The sequence below is a fragment of the Micropterus dolomieu genome, linkage group LG07 (assembly GCF_021292245.1).
Source record: "Micropterus dolomieu isolate WLL.071019.BEF.003 ecotype Adirondacks linkage group LG07, ASM2129224v1, whole genome shotgun sequence".
Taxonomy (NCBI): Eukaryota; Metazoa; Chordata; class Actinopteri; order Centrarchiformes; family Centrarchidae; genus Micropterus; species Micropterus dolomieu.
Window position 1 is genome coordinate 3,148,704 of NC_060156.1, and position 23,894 is coordinate 3,172,597.

The following is a 23,894-nucleotide window of genomic DNA, read 5'->3' on the forward strand; positions in this document are numbered from 1 at the left end:
GTATTCTGGAAGTTTTCTTTCCTTTTCAGTAAAATAAGTCATGGAAGCAAAATAGACCAAAATCTCAAAATTGATCACTATATGAAAAAGGGTCCTGCCTTAATCAGTAACTTCATCATTTTGATCGTAGGCTCCTCATATAGTATCCATTCTATGAGTTTGTTGTATGCGGATAGATCTTTACATGATACAGACAGCCCTCCCCATAATGTGAAACTAAGCCTTTGTCACATGTGCGTGGTAAGTGTTAATGATAATAATATAATTTGTGCCCTTTTTTCAATTGAGCCCCTGCCCCCCAAAATGTCACAACATCTTCTGTGCGTTCGGAGTGTATCTGGCCCTTTAGCAATATTTCCACCTCCACAGAAGTATTAGTATCGTACCTTGAGGTTCACGATGGGCACGCTCTCCCGGTCCGACCTGCGGACAATGGTGTAGAGGTCCTGAAGTTTGGAGGACAGGAAAGCTCTGAAGGTCCCCTTCAGGCCTATAGCGCGGGCCTGCTGGAAGCACAGGAAGTCTGCCCCGCGAATTCCTCGCATGTTACCAGTGTGAGGGGCGTTCAGGGCGATGAGATGAAGCTGATGAGGAGGACACAGGTTTATGTTAAGCCGCTGTTTGACCTGCTCTGGTTACGCATCAGAACAGGATACATTATTTTAATAAACCAAGTTTAGCACATTATTGAAAATTGGTTATTGGTTGTTTTTTGCATATACTTTTTCATTGAGCTCCATTGTCTGGCAGTATGTGACCCTGATGAATAAAACAGCCAATATTAGCTTATTTCACATATATGTCTGCTGATAAGTAACAAATAATTGCGTTACAGAAATGTCAAAGATATATGTGAGGTGTCTCCATTAGTCCACCAGCAAAGACTGACAAATAGACTTTCAAGTGTCCCGCTCTCTACATGGGCCATGGACATATATATATCACTATTTCATTTTGGAAACTCAAATATTGGCATCGGTATCAGACACAAAAATTCCAATATCAGGCAAGCTATAATAATCAAATATAAATTTCCTGTAAAACATGAATTATTAACATGAAGTTCCCCGTTCTCTATACCGTTAATTTCTACCTAGCCTTTTACCCAGTCAGTATACTCCACAGTTATCCACAAAACCAGTCAACATATTTGCCTCTATTCATGCTTTTGCTAAAAAAATAAATAATCTAATCTTAAAATGAAAAAAAGCATTACTAGGATGTAATGGGAGTAAAAAAACAAGCAGGTGCTTCTTGGACACAGGTACATAAAACAAACAAAAGAGGGGCATATACCCCCCAAAATTCAATCGCTGCTTCACTGTTCTACAAACCTTTCTCTGGGAATTAACTCCTTTTTTTGCTATCCGATCAGTTTGTTTCCTTTTTTTCTTAGAAATTTAAACCTCCATGTCAAATATTCTGTATACACTACATTTTTTTCATCATCACTGTGCTAGGGTTAGGGCTGATCCTGCATTAAACTAATGCAATCCCTTTCATAATTAACATTTAATATATTCTTGAGCTCTCCAGATTCTACTCCAGCAATCAAACCATATATCTTCTGCACTTTGCATAATCTTAAATTTTTCATATACAGTACTTCTGTCACTTTTGTCATGTATTTATGTATTATCTAGTACTTTATCTTTCTTGCAGTACTTGTATGTATATATATATATATGTAATCCACTTATGCATTATAATTTAATGTTTTTTTCTTGCAGAACTTGTTGAAGCACTGTACTGATGATGTTGGGCACTAATTATAGTTATAACCTGCTCACCACAGGGACCACAGATGAAAATTAGCTATTTAGCTAACTTCAGTACATTTACATTGAAGTCTAACTACGGTGTTGATTAATGTGCATTGTCCCCGGTAAATAAATAATAATAAAAATACTCACTCCCGATCCTGCTGTGTCCACATGGGGTTGCAGTACAGGTGGGCTGGGTCGTCGCTGCGGAGTGACAGGGTATCTGTCCTCAGTCTGCTGGGTGGCCAGTCTTCCATCTGTCTGACCTGTGTGTCTCGTTTCTGGGAATCTGGGATCATAGTGAGGGGGGTATCTGGGGTCTACAGGGGGGTGTGGTGGAGGCTGAATGGGTCGAATGGAAGCTCCCTGGGAGTAATGGCCAGCTCCGTTGCTGTGGGACTGGGACTGGTCCTGGGACTGGGGGTACAGAATCACAGGTGGAGGCTGGACCTCTGCCACCTCGTTCTCCTTTAAATGATAAAAGTTAAAAAGATGAAAAGAAATATCAGTCAGTGAATGCCCCAAAGGAAAAATGTGTTTAGTCTATTCTCTATTTTTCTTCGGTGCAGCTTACCAGATCTCTGAAGAAGGGACTGTACTCTCCAAGCTGAGAAGGGATAAGAGCTGTTTAGTGACGTCTTAAATCACACTGAATTATTTGATCTGAACTGTACATTAAATAATATGAGTGTACTAAACATGGACGGTATCGTGTTATTGCAGTATACCAGGGTACTTAGAAAGCCAACATTTGAATGACTTCCAAATACAGACACTCCCTCTTTCTGTTAATCTGATATGGAGATGCTGTATTGAGCTAATGTATGTATGAAGGTATGCTCAAGCCTATTGTCTATTTTGTCTCTATACTTTTTAACTTTATGTCACACAAACACATGACTTCAGTAAACATTTTGACATGAATAAAGGTATTTTGAACAAATACATTGAAAATTTATAAATAAAATTTAATAATAGTAATAATATTATTATTATTATTATTACTACTACTATTATTATTAATAGTTATTTTAAAAAACATGAATATACAAAATTAAATTAAAGTAGCTGTGTGAATTTATTTTTTGCCCCCTATTGGTCAAAAATATATTACTGCAGCAGTAAAATGCCCGTTTTAATCTCCTTAATAAAATTCAAAGCCTTGCATTTTCTTGGGTGAAAAGCAGATTACGGTACCATGACTTGCCGCAGTCCATCGCGTACTCTCAAATAGAGGTCTGCTCTGTCTATGATGTAGATGAGGCTGCCCTCTGTCTGCCGTCTGGCAGTGGCAACCATTGTATCATATGACCTCAAAACTGTAACCTGTTGAAAACCAAAATACATGGTGTTTAGCTTTTGTTGAACATAAACAGAATAACTAATAAATGGCTGCCAATTGCTCCTAAAATGAAGTGATCTGATCAGCTGATCCGCCCTGAATATTTGATCAGGCAAATGTGTTTTAGGCACAACATGATCGATTCGTAACAACTGTTCCAGTGTGCAAACTGATCCTTACAAAATAACTTATTTTCAGTGCCAGCCTAACAATCAAATAGTCAGACAGAGGAATATGAAGATGCAATGATGGCACTTACCCCAGAGGAGACACCAGGACTTCCAGGTGCACCAGGAGGACCAGGAGGTCCGGGAACAATGACGGCTTCAAATGACAACAAAAGCTTGTCAGTGATTTGGCTTATGAACAGCTCCAGTGGAGTTTGTCTTCTGACATCAACAAGTAAAGTACTGACAGTATCTTGAAGTCAACTCCACACTAGTTGTAGTATTACTCTTCACTTCCGAAGATAACAAGCTGCATTTCATTTACTCTGCAAAGCCTCTAGAATTTAAACATAGAAAATTCCACTTACAGTGATTGGGTGCTTCAGGAAGTGATCCTTGGGGTCCTGGAGGTCCAGGTGGTCCTGGAGGACCTGGGCGCCCATCGTAACCAATTCCTGGTGGTCCTGATGGCCCCTGGGGTCCAGGAGGGCCCATTACGGAATCTCCTTTTGGACCCTAACATACAAGAGAAAAATCTAAATTACAGAGGCGTCACTTTAAATAAAAGAAATCTATCATCTAGGTCACAACAAAACAATTTTCATTTACTGTATGTGTAATAACAGGTCATGTGTTTACTGTACAGGTAAAACCAGAAATCTTTTAGAAAATGGGACCTGATATTTTACTCACCTGCAGGCCTGGTTTGCCAGGAGGCCCTGGTGGGCCTTGTACTCCTCCATAACGTGGATCATAATATCCACCACCAGGCTCTCCCTTTTCTCCCTTCACACCTGAGTCTCCACGCTCTCCCTTCAGTTCATTCTGTTGGAAAACAGTTCAACATCATCAAGAATTTTCTTCTTACAGTACGTCCAGCATATGAAGCACACTGACCAGTGGTGTAGTGATTACCTTGAATGTGTAAATGTCAAAATTAGAGGCTGTTCCTGGAAAAAAATTAAGTAGTCGTTTAATAATCAAGTACTAATATTTAACTTCAAGACATGTATGTAATAATGGTACAGCCTTTATATTTTATACAAACCTGGGATTCCTTGATCACCACGCTCTCCTTTTTCCCCTTTAATTGCTGCAACAACATATCATTTTTAACATCGGTGTATCTGCAACACTGTTCATCATTGATAGTGATGTCTTGTGTTTTATCAAGTCATTTTTCAAATCTAGTAAGACCTGACAGCTTAATCTCTTGACAAAAGAGTGTATATCCCCTTCAGGCTGAGGCAGCTGGATCAAACTGAATTGTTTATCTCTGCAGACACTTTAAACCCTTTCTAAAGCTCCCTTCCCATGACTGGCACATTTACTTAACTTAACATTATTATACCTCTCAATCTTACAGTATTGGTGTGTGTTGGAGGTCATACCTTGGTAACTCCTTGAAGTTTCATCGTAGCGCTATGAACAGATACAGACAACATGCTCAATTTTGCAATTCCAGCAACAACAGAGGAAAATAAGTGTCTAAGTTATCATAAATTATGCAATTAGCAACTGATTCACTAGTTTCACCAGCCTACCAGGCTTAAACAACAGAACAAAAGCACCAGATAATGACTGGTTAACTGGCTTTATGACTCAAACGTGATCAATATGAGAGAAAAGGGCACATGAGAGACATGAACTTTGTGTTACAGACAACCAATAACACTAACTGGTCCATATAAATGTCCAAAACTTAGTTCAGCGTAGGACGTTTGTGATCTTGTCTACTCACATTGAAGCGATCTAAGGGAACAGCTGGCCCAGGGGGTCCAGGTGGTCCAGGTGGCCCTGGCTGGCCAGGGACTCCCTGATGAAAACAAAGTTATTCACTCTTTCACACTGTGTGGTGTATAGATCAAAATGATTGGTGGCAGTGGTGAGTATTAGGCAAACACTGACAAGTCTGAGAAATGCACAGCTTTTCAGGATGCTCACTCTGGAAGCATCCATTCACTGAGTAATTTTCATGTATGTAGCAGCTCATTTCAATTCAAAAAGAATGCCAGTGCACAAACCATGTGATCTGACGAGACACAAGTACAGAGCAGAACAGCTGACATTTGTTACATTAAACAGGGGTTGTGTGCTTGAAAGAGAGACATGTGTTATTGGTACTACATTGGAATTTCTCCAGCTGATCTGTGGCAGTGTAGCTTTGGTGCAGTGGATAAGACACATGCCTTTGGTGTGAGACACCTGGGTTCAACTCCCCACTGTGACACATCCATTATTGTGTCCCTGAGCAAGGCACTTAACCCCTTGTTGCTCCAGAGGCGTGCAGCCTCTGACATATTTATTTAGATAAATGTTTGTAACTTCTGCCACTGTGAAATGAGCATATCTCAGGTATTGGTAATAATATTAACACTTACTGGGTAGCCGTAGCCGGCTCCTCCCTCTCCTTTCTCACCCTTGTATCCATTTACACCAGGGCGACCCTTGGGGGAGAAACTTAATGATTAATATATTCCTGAACTCGGAAAAACAGAAACAATAGGATTAAAATGTCAGTACGGAAATGCACAATAGTTCAGCAAAAGGAATATAAATAAAGAACAGTATTACATATTGAACATATACAAATATAAGACACCAAGGAAGTTGTACTTACAGGTCTTCCTGGCATTCCCATTTCACCCTTTAATCCTGCAGGCCCATACGGACCCTACAACAGTAAATCATCAAATAAAACACGATGTGAGCTGACTGGAGACTGTAGTGGAAAAAAAAAACTGCTTTGATACGTTAGTGCAGATATCTTAAATAGAAATGCTCAAAGACTTACAGGGGGTCCAACAGGTCCAGGAGGTCCTCTGTCTCCCTATAGACAGGGTTCAGGAAGCAGATTAGTTAGAGGAGAGGTGTTTGTATTTGCATGTTTGCCTTATTGTGTGAGAGAGACAAAACAGACGCCTTACCTTCAGACCTCTAAGCCCATCCAGAGACAGAAGATTTCCATCCGGTCCGATCACTAAGCCAGGCTCACCTTTCTCACCCTGAACAGCAGCAACGAGACAACACAGACTTAATTACAGCAGTGTCTTGATGGTGAGTGTCTAAATTAATAGGCGAACATACAAATAACTAAGACTTTACCTTCACTGCAGAGCCTGGATGGCCGGGTTCTCCTCTGTCACCCTTTGGTCCCATAGGACCCTGCAAGATAAAGATAAATATAAGATTTATTAACTTACAAGAGATCAGAGTAACAGCCATTTGGCAGCAGGAAAGTCTCCCTAGATCAATTCAAGCCAGCAAGATCAGCCCTTCCATCGGTCTCTGTCGATACAGCGCAACGTTTGCATTGCTGAGTGGACCACTGTTTACATAGTGTGGAAATAAGTGGGCAAGATTTTGTGGGCTTCTTTGAGCAATGCAGTGCCAAAATGGAATGATTATACTACAGAGTGACATTTGTTGCTCGCTTAACGCCCCTGAAAACGTGGTTTCAAATCCTAAGTAATAAGAGAACACTCAAAAACTGATCTGCTTCGTCAGGACCGCGTGGGTGTGGTTCGATCAGAACAGTGGACTGGCAGCATCACCCCAACAACAGTCATCACGTGTTTCAAATCAAATGCAAATGTCCAATCCTGTTTGGTGCAATGAAATACGTGACATCACCATGTCTTAACTGAGCACCAACTTCAAACCAGATCTGTTCAAACTTCGGCTGAAAATAGTGAGTTTATGTAGGACAACGTGGCTTTTTCAGGGCCTTTAATTCACTTTATATTTGTGACCCCACTTGCATCTTTTGTAGGAGTGAATTGTTTTAAGACTGAGCGCGCCAGACAAGGTAGGGATGTTGGAAAGTATTGATAGGTGGATTAACACATTGTTGGTTTTGGTATTTTAATGGGATTTGTTTACAGTAAAAAAAAATTTAAAGAAATTTTTTAATTAACAACAGGATTTAACAATCAGTAAATTAACTTCACATTTATGGTTATAATAAAGTTAAGGTACATTAATTATGTAACATAGAGACACTTACAGGGAATCCAGCTTGACCAGGTAAACCAGGTCCTCCCTGTACAGGAAAACATAAAACAGTGTCTTAGTATTGAATGTACAAGCAAATCCACACAACTTGTTGTTGCCCTGACTCATTCTAAAATGTAGCTTGTGAAATAAGTGCATACAGGTATACAGCAGTCTTTGATAATACGTTAAACTGGAAACAGATGTTCTTTTGTGGTTATATTTGCTCTTGGTGGGAATTGTTGGGTTTCTGTAAATATCATCACAGAGTACAGTCTAGACCTGCTCTTTTATGAAAAGTGTTCTGAGATAACTGTTGGTGTGATTTGACGCTATATAAATAATTGAATTGAATTATATTTAATAAAGCAAAGGCATTAATGACAGCAGTCCTATGTTCAAATAAAGTTTGACAACAGTGATTCCATAATCACCCTAAGACAGAAAAGTTAATTGCATGTTTCACCATGTGTGGATGTCACATCTCAGTTGACAGCTCACTCTACGGTTATAATTACAAGTGCACAGTCAACTTTATATGTGCTGTAAAAAGCTAAATGAAGTGTGCAGGGCCTTGTAAAGTGAATGGTTAGACCAAACGCAATACAACAACAATAAGTCCCACATACATGTAAAATAAATATAATGTATTTACATCAGAGTTGTTTTACGTTACAGTGTTACTGTATAAACACGAGTACAAACCTGAGACCCAACCCTGCCAACACCACCATCAAACTGTAGTGACACAAAGAAAATGAAGATGTCATTGCTCATTTATTACTTTTCAAATGTTGCTTTTCTGCACGTCTGCCACTGCGCACGCTGTTTGTTACTTACACTGCCGGATGTCTGGTAGACGATTTGTCCTGGTGGTCCAGGTGGGCCGGGTGGACCTGGGAGTCCGGTTCCATCTCGACCTGCGTCACCCTAAAACCACAACACGGACAGCAAAAAGATAAATAACTGGAAATTAACGTAATTTTCAATATGACACAGCTTTAGATTTCTATTAAGCATACATAATAAAAATATCTTAAAAGTAACAAAAAGTAATAAAAAGTAGGTTTTTATCTTTTTGAGAACTCTTTAAAGGTTTGACAGATCAAATTTACTACAAAGAAACATGTGAAGCACTTTGTAGTAAACATAATATATAAAGAATCAGATATTCAGGGTTAAAAATGATATTCACCCTCTCTCCTTTGTCCCCTTTCTCACCCTTTGGTCCCTGTAGAATTAAAGAAGAATGAGACAAAAGATGAAAGCATTGTATGTCCAAATACCTGGATCAGATCTGATAGATAGATCAGAAAGATAACAGGAACAACATTCTCATTCATTGAAGACAACAAACCCACTGCATCTATTATATTATTACACGATAAACATGTTAAATAAGATAATACATTAAAATAATTAAATTTCTGTGTTATTATTTAAGCAGCTCAACATCTTGACTCAATTAAAAAAGCTTTTTTTTCAATATCAAAGATACATTCCCTTCGGTTGTTTTAAAATGTTTAAGAAATGCACATAAAAGATTAAATATTACCATTATCAAATCAAAACATTTCAACAGACATCCAAATGATGCACGTCACACTGCTGCTAAATATACTGGATGTATTTGCAAAAATAATCTTCACTCTGGGTTTATTTATTATCCACATCTCAGTATCGTTGTCAGTGGATGAAGTTTGCCTTGGAAATATGGATAACAACTGAGCCATCTCCATGACAACGGAACAAAACCCATCCACTGGTGAAAACCATCAAATGCTGTGGAAAATGCTAGTAAGTGAACCTTGAGTTCGTCCGAGGTCATGCTTATACTGGGTTATAAGTCCCAATATGATAATATCTTTTAAAGCAGTTATTTCCTGATACTAAAGCTAAACCGTGATTTAACTTATGCACTGCTGGAAACAGCAGCAGGACGTGCAAAAAATGTTTTTCCAACAAATCCTTCCCTCTGTCAGAGTTACTCTTGCAACATTGGCTGACACTACTATTACTGCATAGTGCCAACATTTGTTTGACTTAAGGCTGCATACTTGGCTGCTGTTCCTTAAAAAACAAATAATCACTTACTAAGCTAGAATGTACTTAATCATGGGGTGAATATTCCATAAACATAAATATTTGAGAAAGGAAAATATTTTGCCCCATGTCTTTTTAGGTTATGACATTGTCAGCTATATAAAAGTGAGAAGCTGCCAGATGGTTTTAGATACAAAAAAAACAAACAAGAAACTATCCTTTAATTTGACAGCCTGCACCGTCTGTAGTGTAACATGGTAAACCAAATGCTCTGTTACATCACACAGGTTACTATGCGACCTCTGGCCAACCCAGCTGGTGCATGGAATAATCCTATATCTGTCAGAGTGCCAGATAAGGAGGGAAAATCCTTCTTTTACCTGAGGTCCAGGGAAGCCATCCAATCCAGGTTGCCCATCTCTTCCTACAGGACCTTCATTGCCCTTCTGACCTAAAATACCCGGGAACCCAGGTTTACCCTGCAGAGGTACATTCAGGTCACACCAGTGAAACAAAATTCAGTAAAAACACACACAAAAAGTTTCTACAACATAAGTGCCCATAATGAGCATTGTTTGCTTCTGCACCTGAGCCCACTGGAAATCAAAGCCCAACTCTATGCAACTTTCGGCTACTTTCTGCTTATTGCTTTACTTTTGGCAGTTCATATGGTCCATCATGCGGAGGTAGACAAAACCGGAGTAACTGAAAAAGTAGTCACTTTTTGTGTTCTCATATTGTCTCTTTTTTTTCCTTTTTCTGTTTCTTTATACATCAATAAAGCTGCAGCGTATTTTTCCAAACATTAAATCAATGGTTTATAAAACTAAAAGGTTAAATGACAGAAGAGTAGCAACAATGCAACCGAGAACCAAACCTGATTTTTGAATAAACTCTTTAACACACTTGAGGGAGCACAGGGGCCCTAACACACCTGAGTCCCAGGTAGCTGTATCTCAGGCTTGTTTGTGTGTTTCCACTACTTTCACATACTCATTTTGATCCATTAGTTTGCTTTAGAAGGTGAAAACCCATATGAGTTAGAGTAGGGGCCATAAGGACCAGCTCATGACAGATTCCTATGAGCTGGAAAACTCAGTTTAAATCAAATCAAAGTTACTTACCGGAAGTCCAGGCAAGCCAGGAGGACCCTGAAAGAAGACACGTTTGTTTTGTTATTTACAAGCTCCTACTAAAAATCTTTGGACCGGTTCTTGGACCAGTAAAATGTAGACCAGTCCAAAATAAATGCCATGTGGGTCTTATAGAATTAATGATTCTTTATAATCAGATATGATAAACCTTTACTATAAAAAGATTAAAACCATTGGGTGTAGCTGTTAACCAGTTTGCTTGTTCAAGATATGCAGCTTTTTGTTATTACTCCCATGAATTCTTTGCAATTGGTTGTAGTTGTTGTCGAGACATTATCGCTTCATAACTACTGTTATCTGTGCTACACCAAGATGTTTATTATAGCAGCAAGACAAACTGCACTTAAATAACTAAATAAATGGACTATCACCAATTGAACCAAGTACGCTTTCACCTAATATAAGACCTGATTTGAATTAAAGAGCAAAACGGGAAACACTAATCTTATTATCAAATTTTCTATTTTTCAAAATCCCTATCTTCACCAGATCTGGTGTCAGACATACTCTGGCTTGTGATATCAGGAAAAAATGACATTCAGAATTTCAAGAAGGTGGATCTATTGCTTATTTTACTTTGTACTGTGAATAATTTAATATATTTATATCATCTTCCACAGGACGCAAAGTATTTCATCAATACTGACCTGTTTTCCTTCTGGTCCTCTGATACCAGGAAGTCCATTGGTAAAACCTCCACTAGAGCCCTCCATGTCATCCTTCAAACACCAAAAAAGATCTTATAACAAACAGCCAAATAACCTGTTTTTGTTATTATTATTTTGTTCTGTCCTGTGCCATCCATTTTGCCACGTGGGTTATTTCTGACAGTTGAATTCTGATAGAAACACCACAGTGTCTCCACTAAAGCTGTCAATACATAGAATTTTCTACTATTATAGAATTTCTTTTCACATCTCCATTTATTTCATCACGAGCTGGTGAACCGTTCCAGACAACCAAATTGCAGACTTCTCAGATTACTGTGAGACTGTGTCCACTCTATCAAAATACATCTTAACCAAAATGAATAGAGAACTTACAAATCCAACCCGATAACTCGGTCCAGGAGGCCCGGGAGGCCCAGGTGGCCCAACTGGTCCAATAGGTCCAGGCAGACCAGCCAGTCCGGGCTCTCCTGCAGGCCCTGGTAAACCAGAGTCTCCTTGAGCTCCCTGTAAGATGGAATGACAATCAGTGAAGTGCACATAATCATAGTTTAAGGTAGTGTGGACTTTTTGAATGCATTGCCAGAAATATCATGCATCCTGCACAAAACTACTGATACCTGTGTCATGCAGCATTTAGGGACTATCAGTACTTGCAAGAGCAGTTCTTGGACCAAATTCAGACGTAACTAAACCATAGCCAGCACTCATTAAACGCATTAAACTTTAAGTCAAGTCTGTAGCTGACAATATTTGACAAACATTTGCATATTGTTAGAAGACACAAATCCCCTTTGATGGCTGACGTGCTGCAGCCCAGTAACCTGCAGATCGGAAGGCTTAGGAAAGTAGGAGGAGGATAAATAGTGAGGGAGCAGATTGGTGAGAAAAGAAAAGTATGAGCTTGGCTAGAGAAATGAGAGCGATGAGAAAAGCTTTAATAGTTAGATGAAAGTTGATGCGTCATTCTAATTGTCAAATCGGCACCATTACTAGTATCCCAAAGGCACGCCAGCATCTTACTATTGATGTACTTTATTCTCAGGATTATGTGCAATAAAATGTCTCTAATACTGGTTACAACAGGAGCAATTAACATTCGGTTGTATTTTGAAGTGTAGATCTTACTGTAAAGCTGTGGCAACATTATGGTGAAGTGGAAGGAAAGTAAAGGAAAACAATTAAGTTCATAAAACCGCACCTTCTGTCCAACTGCTCCAGGTAAACCCAGCTCACCTGAATCACCCTAGTGTGGGGAAAAGAGTTAGACAAAACATGTTAACCCATCGCAGGACATAAGCTTCAAGCCTCTGGGTGGGCAGTGTGTCACCCATAGATATCCATAATAAAGGCTAGATGTCTTACGGCGGAGTCTCTATCGTCATCACCGGCGGCCATCTTGTCACAGGCAAGCTTACTGGCGTTCTCTGTGGTACCTAATGATCAGCACGAACACAAATCTCGACGGATTTACAAACGGTTTGGTTTCTTACAAACGTTATTAACGTGGCTATAATTCTGGATGCTTGAACATGTTGAAATTGCAGATTTTCTTTTCGAGAAACGACTTGATCGTGCAGCATAGTTGTGTATCACGGCTACTTGCGCATTTTATCAAGGCTGAGACCACAATCGAGCTGTTCAATTATATAGGTTTTACAGACACCAATAACGATTTGAAATTCGAAATGCACACACATGTATATATTTAAGAAAAATTTGTTAATTTTATATAAAATGTTTATATTTATATAAAATATACATTATATATACATACAGACCAGGTCTGGCATATACATATACAAGTCTATATACAGTATATACATGCAAATATTTCTTGAATACACATGCATGTGTGTGTATTTATATATTAAAAATAATTATACACTGTACACACACATATATTATGTAAACACAAACTTTTATTTTGGATGTGATTTGACAGCCCATATATATATATAAATAAATAATGTTGCCATTTTGAGTTTTAATAGCCTATATATTGATTTAACATAAATACCTTGTGCTTGTATATTCATTGCACCCATCTTTTCTGTTCAATGTTATTTTCATATGAAAGTCCATGGTTATAATTATTCATAAGTGTGCAGAGTCATAACTACATCTCTGACGTTTATAACAAACCAAACCGTTTGAAAATCGGTATAAAATTGAGGAAGTCATGGTTATTTAAAAAGTACATGCACCATTAAAACACAATGTTACGAGTGAGCGAGCTGCCTGTGACAAGATGGCCGCCAGGTGCAGACGAGACATCTAGCCTTTATTATGGATATCTATGGTGTCACCTGTCAACTACCAACTACCATGATGCACAACTGACTGGAACACGTCTTAGCCATTTATAGCCTACACATGTTGATACAAACAAATTTTCAAGAAGCTCTCCTGTTGCTTATGTACAATTGGCAACATTTAACATGTGAGAGGACTGTTGTTAAGTTAGTTTTTCTAACTTAACGACGGAAAAGAAAAGCTAGCAAGCTGGGCTAACTGGCTTTCTCTCGGAAAGTGCAAGCTAGCTTGCTTAGTCCTAGACTTGCCTAGCCCACTAATTCCCAATAGACATTAGTTTTTTTTGTTAGTTTTTAACATTATTTCAACAACTGCTGAGTCAGTGGTAGCTCCCGCAAACACAGTGTTGTGTTTGGCCTGTATTATAGAACGTTAGCTGTCAATCAAATTATGTAATTTAAAATTAGGTTTATACCAAAATTCTCAACAAACACAAACAGTACTTTCAGCAAAACTGAATATTAATTTCAGTTAAACTAACCATCTCGTGTTTACACTACGATTTTTACAGAATAAACAATTACCATTACCTTTTCTCCCTTGGGACCAGGAACTCCAGAGACACCATCTTTACCGGGCAAACCAGGCAAGCCCTAGAGTCCGAAATATTTGGTTCAGGTATACAGTATTTGTTGATTTGGTTAGACTGTACAGTTACTTTCATCACAGTCCAGACAGTTTGAGGGTTTAGAGAACATTTTGACTACTGGTGTTGAGAGACAAACACACTTGACACCTACAGGTTTACCGGGCGCCCCGTCCTTTCCTGGTGGTCCGAACGCCCCAGAACCCACTGCTGTGCCTGCTGTAGAGGGACCAGGAGGACCAGGGGGACCAGGGGGGCCGGGCAGACCAGGCAGTCCCTATAACAAAAAAAGAAACCTTTTGCATATTTTGCTACTTTACATAAATATATAAAGGCAAATCTATAATGACAGAAATGTCTTTCGCAAACAATTCATCTTCACTGCAGTTACAGATGCTGGTTACAGTGTACTACCACAACAACGATCATGTCCTGTACATAGTTTACTGCTGAGAGAACTATTTAAAATTTCAATCCGTCTCACCCGAACAGATTCCAAATCAGGGAACCCTGATCCTTCCATGTCCACAAAAGTCTGAAATAAATTAACTTAAATCAGTTGGAATCAACAAATGATTAACAAAGGCAGACAGTCTCTTGCTGATACAAGTTACGCAGCACATAACTGACGCCAAGATTAACTCACAGATCTGAATCCTGGTCCTGGAGGTCCTGGAGGTCCCCTGGGTCCAGGTTGACCCTCACCACGGTCTCCCTGTACGCACAAGACTCATTAACACAAGGTGGATTTCTACAACAGATAAATCCATTTAAACTCAAATTTTTCTTCTTTTTTTCTTCTGTACTTTGTAAATGTTTACAATCTTGTTTCTGTTATTCTGTTAGTGTAACTAAGCATCTCACCTTCTCTCCTTTAGGTCCAGGGTCACCTGGGGTTCCTGGGAAGCCTGGAGGTCCATCAGCACCCTACATTGAGGAAATATAATAATGTTAAATAGGTTAAATCCAAGTAAATTAATATGTATCTACTTTTAACAACCATCACATAAACGTTTTGACAACTGATAAGAGTTTAAAACATTTATCACTGTTGTTGGTATAGTGCAAGAAAAAAACAACAACTTACCGTTTTTCCATCCTCCCCAGGATCACCCTTTGAGATTGAAATAAAGAATGAAATTAAAAGGATAATTTGCTAAATAAAATTTTGTAATGAAACTACATTAAACCAAACTACTTCTCTCAACAGAACATGTAACAAAAGATTTGCTTTACGCTACGCTAAGAATTCAACTGCATTCTACTAACTGGCTCTCCATCAGCTCCTGGTGGTCCCTGGGGGCCCGGGGCGCCAGGTGGTCCAGCTGGTCCTCGGGGTCCCGGGACTGTTGAAGCAACTGAGCCGTCACTGCCGACTGAAAACTCAGTTGCGGGCCCTGGAGGGCCAGGGGGGCCAGGGGGGCCAGCAGGGCCAGGTTCTCCCTTATTTCCTTGGTAGCCAAAGCCCGCACTGCCCTGGAGATAAAGAAGCCTCAGTGATTAAACAAGAACAATGCAAAACGTTTCATGTTTCCTGTGTACCATTGGATGTTCTGACAACGATCACTGAATTAATTTGATACTGAAGAAACTTCTGAGGGGTTTCTGTTCCTGTCCCAGTTGCTAGTGAGTTCCAAACTGAACGGTGAGCCTCCTGTTTTTCTAACTAAAAACCCACCTATCTTGCTACATACTTTGTATTGTAGCAGTCCAATACTATCCTGTCACATCCAGGCCGTACTCTTTGTAATATTATTTCCAGAGACCCAACAATGATGCGCTCTGAATCCTCAAATAAACTACTGTTATGTAGAAAGTCACACAATTGATTTTCAACTGCTTTCTTAAGGATCTTAGAGAGAAAGGGAAGTTTAGATAGTCAATAGTTGGCTAAAACCATCAAGAGTGGGCTTTTTAAGAAAAGGTTTAATTACAGCTACTTTTTAAGGACTGCAGTATATTGTCTGCTTATAAAGAATGATCCAGGGGCGTAATTTCCTGCATTCTGGTGAATTATTGTGCACCAAATTATTGAGGAAATGTCTATTTACATAAAAGGAAACCCAACATTCACAAGACAATTCAAACTAAAAAAACATGGTGTGCAGTAAGTAATGCAGTAAGGCTCTCAGGTATTCTGCATTGCTGTCAGAAATGTTTCTCCTGTAGATGAACTTATTTAATTTCATCCCTGTTGAGTCAACACACATGTGGGCATGCCTGAAGTAGCCTAAAAACTTTAAATGTCCATGTTGCACCTTTACACCTCCATGATAAATTAATACATTTTAATTAAGTTATAAACTCCTGGACTTTAATAGCTCCTGTGTTTCAGCAGCTTTTCTGCTCATGTTCAAAACTTTCTGCACATTCAAAATCTCTCCCATAGATCTGTGTTCTCTGACATTTGAAGGATAATACTTTGAGAAGTTGTATTATTACGAGAATAAAATCACAATCTAATAAATAGTCATATTTATAGTCATAATATTTTAACAATTTAGCCTGTGTTATTGCTTTGCTGATATGGAAGTAGGCTATCCCTTTTAGATCAGTCTAACAGACACAGAATCCGTGTTGAACTTCACTGGATGAGAAAAGCTCACTGCTCTTCATCAGCGGTAGAAAACCGAAACTGAAACACTTGTGATCAGACAGAAACCTCACCACATAGCCTATCCACACAAATGTTAACTTCAGAAGCTCTGATAAAGTTCAGCTCACTCAATCAGAGCAAAGGTGTTTCTGAGCGAGGAGGACAGAGACAGCACGGAGAGCGACAGGTGTCACTATTTGCAGCGGACAGTTAACCGTTTGTGTAGCAAATGCATTAACTAGACACTGACTGACGACATTTATATCTACATGTTTTGATTAAAATTTTGCTAGGGACAATTCATTAGTCACTGACAAGCCCTGAAGCTGTGAGAAATGCACTGTCTCTCTCTAAATGCAGGCAGGCTGAGTAATGGGGTCACTTTACGTGAACTTCAAACAAAACTTAGCAATATTATTGTGAGTAGCCTCTGTTCTTTGAAGACCTGCGAGACAGGCTGCATCATGAAGATTATTCCATATCAACACGGAAAATCTTTTTGTTGTTGTTGTTGTTGTTGAATTACAATCGTGGATACAGTCGGAAAAATGACCTGCCGACGCCGATGGATTGATCCATGTCTAGTAAAGAACTGTTAACTAAGGTTATAACTTCAAAGAAATCATAGAAGTTAGCAGCTGTTTCTTATGTTCCTGAGATTGAGCTTGGCAAAGACCAACAGTCCCTATTTAATGCTGGGTAACTTGCACACGTCTCTAGAACTTCTAGTCGAAGATCCAACAGCCACACAAAACACTCTTACTTACCTTTGCTCCCTTTTCCCCTGGTTCCCCCTGAAAGTGAAAAGAGGAAACAGTGCCTGGTCAGCGCCAACAGTCTTTATTGGCTGCCTAATGTGACACATCCACTTGTTGGAGAGTTTTCACACACTCAAACATCTGTATTAGGTCCTGCTTTAGTAACACCAACCTCAAAACTATTTCTAACTGTATCCCAATGACCAATGCACTTTAGCCTAATCATAACATAAATGTAACTTTTAGTGTTTTTGAGTGTTTGTCCTGTGTCACACTTTTGTTTGATTGATAAAATTTTTTGTCTTTGTATGGCCATGTCCCCTGCTGGATTTTAATCTTCATTTTGTTTTTTTGTGTATATTTGGACAAGCATGTTGTGTGTATGTTGTTTTAAAGACAGAAGAAAACCAAACCAGTCAGTCAAGACAACAATACTCCCAACAAACAAATTTTATGAGGACATTTGGCCTTGGTAAAGCAAAATAACTAGATGCACACTGTATACTTTAAAAATAAAAAAAGTACAGTAAGGACTGAAATGAATCAAATGAAACATAAAACATGGCTTTGAGACTGTATTGCACATGTTTGCATAAAATTAGGACTTGCAGCTCCCTCTGGTGTTCCTTTGGGATATTTCACGTAACCTCACATCACTGCTGTTACTTGTCCTTGCTCATACCTTTACCAGCTAACTTAGTGCCCACTGCAAACTTCAGAAGGATAAACTGGGTTAAAAAAACTTGCACCATCACTGCATCCCAACTCTCACTCTCCCTGACTTGTCTAATACAAATATTCCATCCGTTATCAAAGTAGAATATAAAATAAGGTCCAAACCTTCTCTCCACGGGCTCCACCCCGTGAGCTGGAGCCAGAGCTGGAGCCGGATTCTCCCTTCGGCCCTATTGGACCCCTGTCTCCTTTGTCTCCTCTCTCCCCTTTGTCGCCCTTTTCTCCTTTAGTTCCAACTGGCCCTGAAAATAAACAACAAAGGGCAGAGTCATTAATACCCTCATGAAAAGACCTTTCAAAAAAGATTAATGGTTGTATCCAACACCCCAAACAATAAACAGAACATTTCCTGCACCCAAAAGAAGGGGAAAAAAGAAGAAGAGGAAAAGGAAATGACTTTTTGCTTGATGGAGCGAGAATCCCACTGTGCACGGCTGTAATTTAAAGGCCATGTGAAGGCTTTCAGGTGGTAACTGAATACACCTTCCCACACCTGCATGCACTGCCATGCTGAGATTTATTTTCTGGTGTGAGCTAATTGACCTTAAACTGAATGTGTCACTTCCAGTGCAGCTTGTAGGAATTGCAGCCCACTCCATCAGTTGTGTAGAAGTTGTCCATCTCCATAACTGCTGACATACACAGTGCAATGTTGTCCCCTTCAAGCTGGCTGTTTCAATCTTTCAGTTTAGGGTTTTCAGTTTAGGGGTTAGAGAAAAAAGGATCCATACCTCTGAATGGACACATAAGCTTATAATATTCACTGAAAACATAATGCCACATATCATAGCATCACTAGCCTAAGCTAATATGCACTACTACCCCTGCTTGTCCGGTCCTCTTACTTTTAAGAAATGTAAATCTATGTGACGATTAACTAAAATTGTTCCCCCATCCTTTTTCCATTTTCTCGCCTTTGCTATTATCCTCCTCTCTCGATTGAGCTCCTCTATTTTCTCCCTTTGCAGATATTTTTTGCATGGGGTTTACAGCCTGAACGGCCCAATTTTTCATCCCCCTGGCTTATATACAAACATGCTCACCACCCCGCGTGATTTCAAAAGCACAAAGTACATAGATTCATGCATTCTTGTGTTTGTGTGTTTTTGAAATTCACGTGAATCGTCTTGTGATCGTGCAAGGTGAGTACACATGAAGTAAGAAGAACATAGCAGAACCCAGAGAATAAAAAAGGAAAAACAGCTTTGAATGCTGGTGTCTCTGTTTTTAAACCCCTATCGACCCACCTGGTGACCCAGGAAGTCCGGGCCTGGACTCCACAGATACTGAAACGTGTTGGGAGTCACTTGCTGAACACAATGCAAAAGACAGTGTTAAATTAAGTCTCCAGTTACGTGGATGCTCCAGGACGTGACATGGTTTTATGTATTATCAACACAGGACATGACCTTATAAGCAATTAAAAAGTATAAATTACTTTAAGTATTATTTTCTTTATTCTAATTACTCCTGTAGTAGCAAAGCCATCTCAAGTAAAACCTAGATACAAAACAGCAACAGAATACTGATATACAGTAAAGTGCCTAAAAATTTCAACATACACTGATTTTTGCAGCATTTTGGGGTTAAATCTCAAGCTCTGTAGATTGCGAGTGTAAATTTAGCACAATTTAAAAATATGGGTACAAGTATTATTTTATTCAATTTAAAATTGACTAGATAATCTTCTTCCCGGTTTCTAGATACATTTTCATGGTGAAAGTCAGATTTTTTGAAGATACAGTGCTCAACAGAGTTATCGGTCTTATTTCTCTAAAAGACAAAACAACTTCTTTTTTTAATGACATAACATGATGATGATTAATACTGAGATCCTGAGTGCTCCGTCAAAGACCTACATCTTTATATTTAGCATTACCGCTCATGATTTGTTCATACAAATGTAATATTGTTCTGCACTGTGAAGCTTGAACACTTTTTACAATGCAACCGGCAGGTTTCAAACAAAAGCATGGTGCCTCAGTGGATACAACTGAGACCAACGTTTTTGATATGAATCTGGGGCCCATTGTGGCCTCCATGCCACTGCCACCAGATGGCACAAGACATTTTTAAATTTTACACAAAGTGGCTGTAAGTATGTGCAATTTAGACAATACAGTACGTAGCAGCAGACAAAAATCTGTTTCACATTCTCTGTTGGTAAGGTGGGGACAAAGTATTCACAAGGTATCTTTAACCCTAGAGGGTAGAACATAGGGACATGTTCAATATATCTTCAAACGAGAACATCTGTCTGCTCCAAATTAAAACTGAGAATTATTTATTTTAATGTAATTCACACAACAAGCAACACCTGTACTGACACTTCAGTGCTTGTAACAAATCAGTCTTCCAACCCCTAAACTGCATTAATCATTACGTCCACTAGATGGAGACATCTGTCAGTGAATCTGTCGCCAGCTCTGACCAGCTCAAGGAACATGAACTCTGCAACGCCATGTGCTGTCATAAACATTCTCTGCCATACCTAACCAGTGAGCTTAGCCACATGTCAGCGTGTTAAGGTACAACATCTATTTTCAATCTTTGAAATTAAAATGATAACTTAGTGAAAGACAGTGATATGTGGTAGACAGAAAGGGGTCGTATCCAAAGACATCTGTAAAAACACTCCGAAGGGCTCTTGCATAAAAAAACAGTACGCTAAAGTTTTTGACTGAAAAAAACTCCAGTCCAGAAGTAATACAGAAACACAAACAATATTCCGTCTCGAGTTGGTGTTGATGTCTCAATGCCAGCAGGTCTCTTTTCAGGAAGTGTTGACTCTGTCCTGATAAACTCACCTGTTTCTCTTACATTCGAAACCTCCTCTTTCCTTGTCAGAGGTGGCGGAATGGGCTGGGAAGACTTGGGAGTGGTCTGCAGGAAAGTAATCATGCAACAGAGAGAAATGCATATTTAAAAAGTACAATGGATGACATTTACTGGAAGCTGCATTAAGCAGTCTCTAGATTTTATGGCTGGGACGCCCTTTTATTTCCATTGTTACCCCCCGCTACATTTAGGGGTCTCGGTAAAAAATGTAAGAACAATGTCACTGCATGGGAAAAAGTACGGCCCGTTAACATTAATCCCAAACAATCTCAAGGAAAATGACTCATGTTTCGACACTGTTACCATTCAACTGCAGTGATGTTTATAGTTTGTGCAGCCAAAGCTCTCTTCCCCTCTCACAAGACTGCTTCCCAGCTCTTCAACAAGCTTTTTTAGGCATGATGGAGTCAACATGTGCATGGCAACCAAAGGAAAGAACAAAACCTTTCCTTTCTTTGTCTTTTGGCAAATTGTTGCTGTTTTCCGTAATTGCAGTTTATACGTTAATCGCTGTCAGACATCTCATGCCTGGGCCTTGTTGCAAAACTCCTCTTTAAGTGAACATTATGAAGACTGCCAGGGAACACAGCCCCCCCAGTCGGTCACCCTGCTAAGTATCATTACCCAGAGTGACACTAAAAGCACAACAATTGAGTTTGTTTGCAATACAAATGACATACACCAAACTTCATTGGTATTCATTTTTGTGTATTTGTGTGTATGTGTGTGGTCACCTCATAGCTGTCACTCCAAACCCCAGTTTTAACCTGCATAACTGAACTATTCAATCAAATTAAAGGGGTTAAACTTAGGGAAGGATGTGGTGTGTGTGAGTTTTGTAACGCCTTTCTATGACTTGTATAAATTTTTATTGTTTTTGTTGTTGTAGCCTATATAGTAAAGTGTGATTGTGGACAAATGAAAGACAGGTTAGACTCCAGTCTATCAGCAATCTTCCATTACTAAAAACACAGTTGGGGGGAGGTTGGGGGGAGGTGGGGTCACTTATGCTCCCAAACTTCCAATCTTAATAAAATGGTACCTCATTCTTCACCTGTGACACACCCTGGATTTTGTCACCTGAAGAATTCAAGAGAGGAGCGGGATAAAGAATGTAGGAGAGGGGGGGCAGCTGAAGGGACAAAGCCAGTGTTCATAATTAACTAGTTTCCTCTCCGGGAAATTTTCCTTCCCGCTGCGTTGCACGGCACGGGCTATGCTAAGAATTTGGCCAGACCATTATTGACTGTCCTAAGTTGATATATGTTTTAATGTGATAAAGAATACCCTGCTTGTTCACTCCTTCAACTATCCATCATAGCGCAGGGGATGACGGGTGGGAGGCTCCGATCTTTAGAACATGGCGTTGATGGATTTGAACCACACAACCCCCTGAATGTAAGAGCAGGTATGCAGCTCCCTCGGCAATGAACATATCTCACCTCGGCAACAGTGTAGGGTGTTTCTTTTTCTTTCTTTTTTTTAAGCATGCCCTACTAACTATCACAAAGGGAACTTACTGGAATTTGACAATTTTCTGTCATTGGCTGAAGGATGAAAGAAAAACAGTCTGGCAGTTTATAAAGTGGAAGCAGGTTTGGAAATTAGTTGAACAGAAGCAATCTTTCCCCCAAGCATTGCTGTGTGCCATTAAGCCTTAACAGCACACTAAAAACGTGCATCTTAGCCAATCCTTTAGCTCCTTGGTATTGAAAAAAAGTAAAGGCACGGCTCCTCTGCTTAACTTCTGCTGATGCAATGGATTAAAATGGATCATTACAGCAAACAAAAATGCAAACGTGAGTTAGAATTTGCCCTCACTGACATATTCTTTGTCTTCCATGAAAACCACTTAATGAAGCTATAACAGCATCCCCCCAGGCTCCTATTAAGACTAATTAAGTGGAGCACTGGGTAATCACACAACATTGATTTCTGTTTCATCTAATCACTACAACATGTTAACTCTGTTCTCCCTGGCTTGTTCTGCTTCTTGAATGTAAAAGATGAAGGTTTTCATTCATTGTAGGTTTTTCTAAACATGACAGACATTATGGATAGTTACTAATAACAACTGTTAAGTGGCTGAACTCCACCTGAAACATCAAGCCAAAATTATACTGTTTGGGCTTCATGCTGATGGGGACACTTGGACTCCAGAAGTGACACCGTTGAGGGTGACTGACTAGCTCAGCCATCTATCACCATAAATTCCAGAATGACAAAATGGAAAGTTTCACTTATACAGCTCTCCGTCTTTTCACTTGTCTCTGCCCAGGCTTGCCTTAATTGCACTGGTTGGACAATTGTGCAGAGTGTAGGTTCTACGTTCTGTGAACAGACATCAGATGGAAAGACGTCGGCAGGTAGGCATTAGATGCCAGCTGTTGTCTTTTCCATTTCATATTATATGATGCTAATAAATGCCTACTGAACAGATGGAAAAGCCCCTTGTAAAAGTTGCAAAACATCAAGGCAGAGAATAGAGCAGTAATGATGAAGAGACTTCCGACTTTAGGTACCTGACCCTGCCCTCCCTGTCTCCTTCTCTCTCTTTCTTTCCACCTCTGTCAGTTCCACTACACAGATGATTGACTAAACAGTCAGAATAACAAGGCCTTGAGGTAGGCGGGGGGTGGGGGGCTCTGTCTTGGATCAGATCGAGTCCAAATTGACATCTGGTTTTTCCTAACTCTACACTATATTTCTGAGTGGCAGACATTGTGGTGGTGTTACATGGTGGAGGCTGTGCTACATTTCAGCCTGCATGACTTGTCTTCCAGGGTGGGAAGACATGAGTGGGTGTCTGTTAGACAGAAGAGAGTAAGACAGAAGGACAACGGTTGGGAAGGGAGGGGGACAGAGTGAGATTGACAAAAGGAGAAACACCAAATGACATGCAAAGGTTTAGAGAAACTGCATGGGTGATAGTGGG

At 39.6% G+C, this 23,894-nt stretch overlaps 1 protein-coding gene and 1 long non-coding RNA gene across 6 annotated transcripts in view; one reads left to right on the forward strand and one right to left on the reverse strand.

Moving 5' to 3' along the window:
- The window catches only part of col18a1a (collagen type XVIII alpha 1 chain a), a 78,719-nt gene that overhangs the window by 2,671 nt on the left and 52,154 nt on the right, over positions 1–23,894 (reverse strand). For 3 of the 4 annotated variants that reach the window (XM_046053247.1, XM_046053246.1, XM_046053244.1), the window contains 36 exons: positions 20,929–21,004; positions 19,369–19,431; positions 18,227–18,363; positions 17,396–17,422; positions 15,302–15,508; positions 15,120–15,146; positions 14,897–14,959; positions 14,679–14,747; positions 14,517–14,567; positions 14,187–14,309; positions 13,977–14,039; positions 12,332–12,376; positions 11,506–11,637; positions 11,110–11,181; positions 10,433–10,459; positions 9,689–9,787; positions 8,461–8,496; positions 8,106–8,195; positions 7,971–8,003; positions 7,279–7,314; positions 6,378–6,437; positions 6,200–6,277; positions 6,067–6,102; positions 5,893–5,946; positions 5,654–5,719; positions 5,014–5,088; positions 4,664–4,694; positions 4,321–4,365; positions 4,188–4,222; positions 3,966–4,097; positions 3,641–3,788; positions 3,365–3,429; positions 2,961–3,089; positions 2,338–2,370; positions 1,914–2,231; positions 387–584 (listed from right to left, as the gene is read on the reverse strand). In XM_046053247.1, the coding sequence (XP_045909203.1) occupies positions 387–584; positions 1,914–2,231; positions 2,338–2,370; positions 2,961–3,089; positions 3,365–3,429; positions 3,641–3,788; positions 3,966–4,097; positions 4,188–4,222; positions 4,321–4,365; positions 4,664–4,694; positions 5,014–5,088; positions 5,654–5,719; positions 5,893–5,946; positions 6,067–6,102; positions 6,200–6,277; positions 6,378–6,437; positions 7,279–7,314; positions 7,971–8,003; positions 8,106–8,195; positions 8,461–8,496; positions 9,689–9,787; positions 10,433–10,459; positions 11,110–11,181; positions 11,506–11,637; positions 12,332–12,376; positions 13,977–14,039; positions 14,187–14,309; positions 14,517–14,567; positions 14,679–14,747; positions 14,897–14,959; positions 15,120–15,146; positions 15,302–15,508; positions 17,396–17,422; positions 18,227–18,363; positions 19,369–19,431; positions 20,929–21,004 (2,979 nt within the window). The remainder of the gene's footprint in view (positions 1–386; positions 585–1,913; positions 2,232–2,337; positions 2,371–2,960; positions 3,090–3,364; positions 3,430–3,640; positions 3,789–3,965; positions 4,098–4,187; positions 4,223–4,320; positions 4,366–4,663; positions 4,695–5,013; positions 5,089–5,653; positions 5,720–5,892; positions 5,947–6,066; positions 6,103–6,199; positions 6,278–6,377; positions 6,438–7,278; positions 7,315–7,970; positions 8,004–8,105; positions 8,196–8,460; positions 8,497–9,688; positions 9,788–10,432; positions 10,460–11,109; positions 11,182–11,505; positions 11,638–12,331; positions 12,377–13,976; positions 14,040–14,186; positions 14,310–14,516; positions 14,568–14,678; positions 14,748–14,896; positions 14,960–15,119; positions 15,147–15,301; positions 15,509–17,395; positions 17,423–18,226; positions 18,364–19,368; positions 19,432–20,928; positions 21,005–23,894) is intronic. The other variant, XM_046053245.1, reaches the window with a different exon arrangement.
- LOC123973323 lies at positions 8,843–15,536 on the forward strand. 2 transcript variants are annotated; one of them, XR_006825595.1, is made up of 3 exons: positions 8,843–9,062; positions 9,596–9,795; positions 14,911–15,536. It is a non-coding gene; the product is annotated as an uncharacterized LOC123973323 (long non-coding RNA). The 2 variants fall into 2 exon arrangements; XR_006825594.1 differs by lacking the exon at positions 14,911–15,536 and adding an exon at positions 11,083–11,374.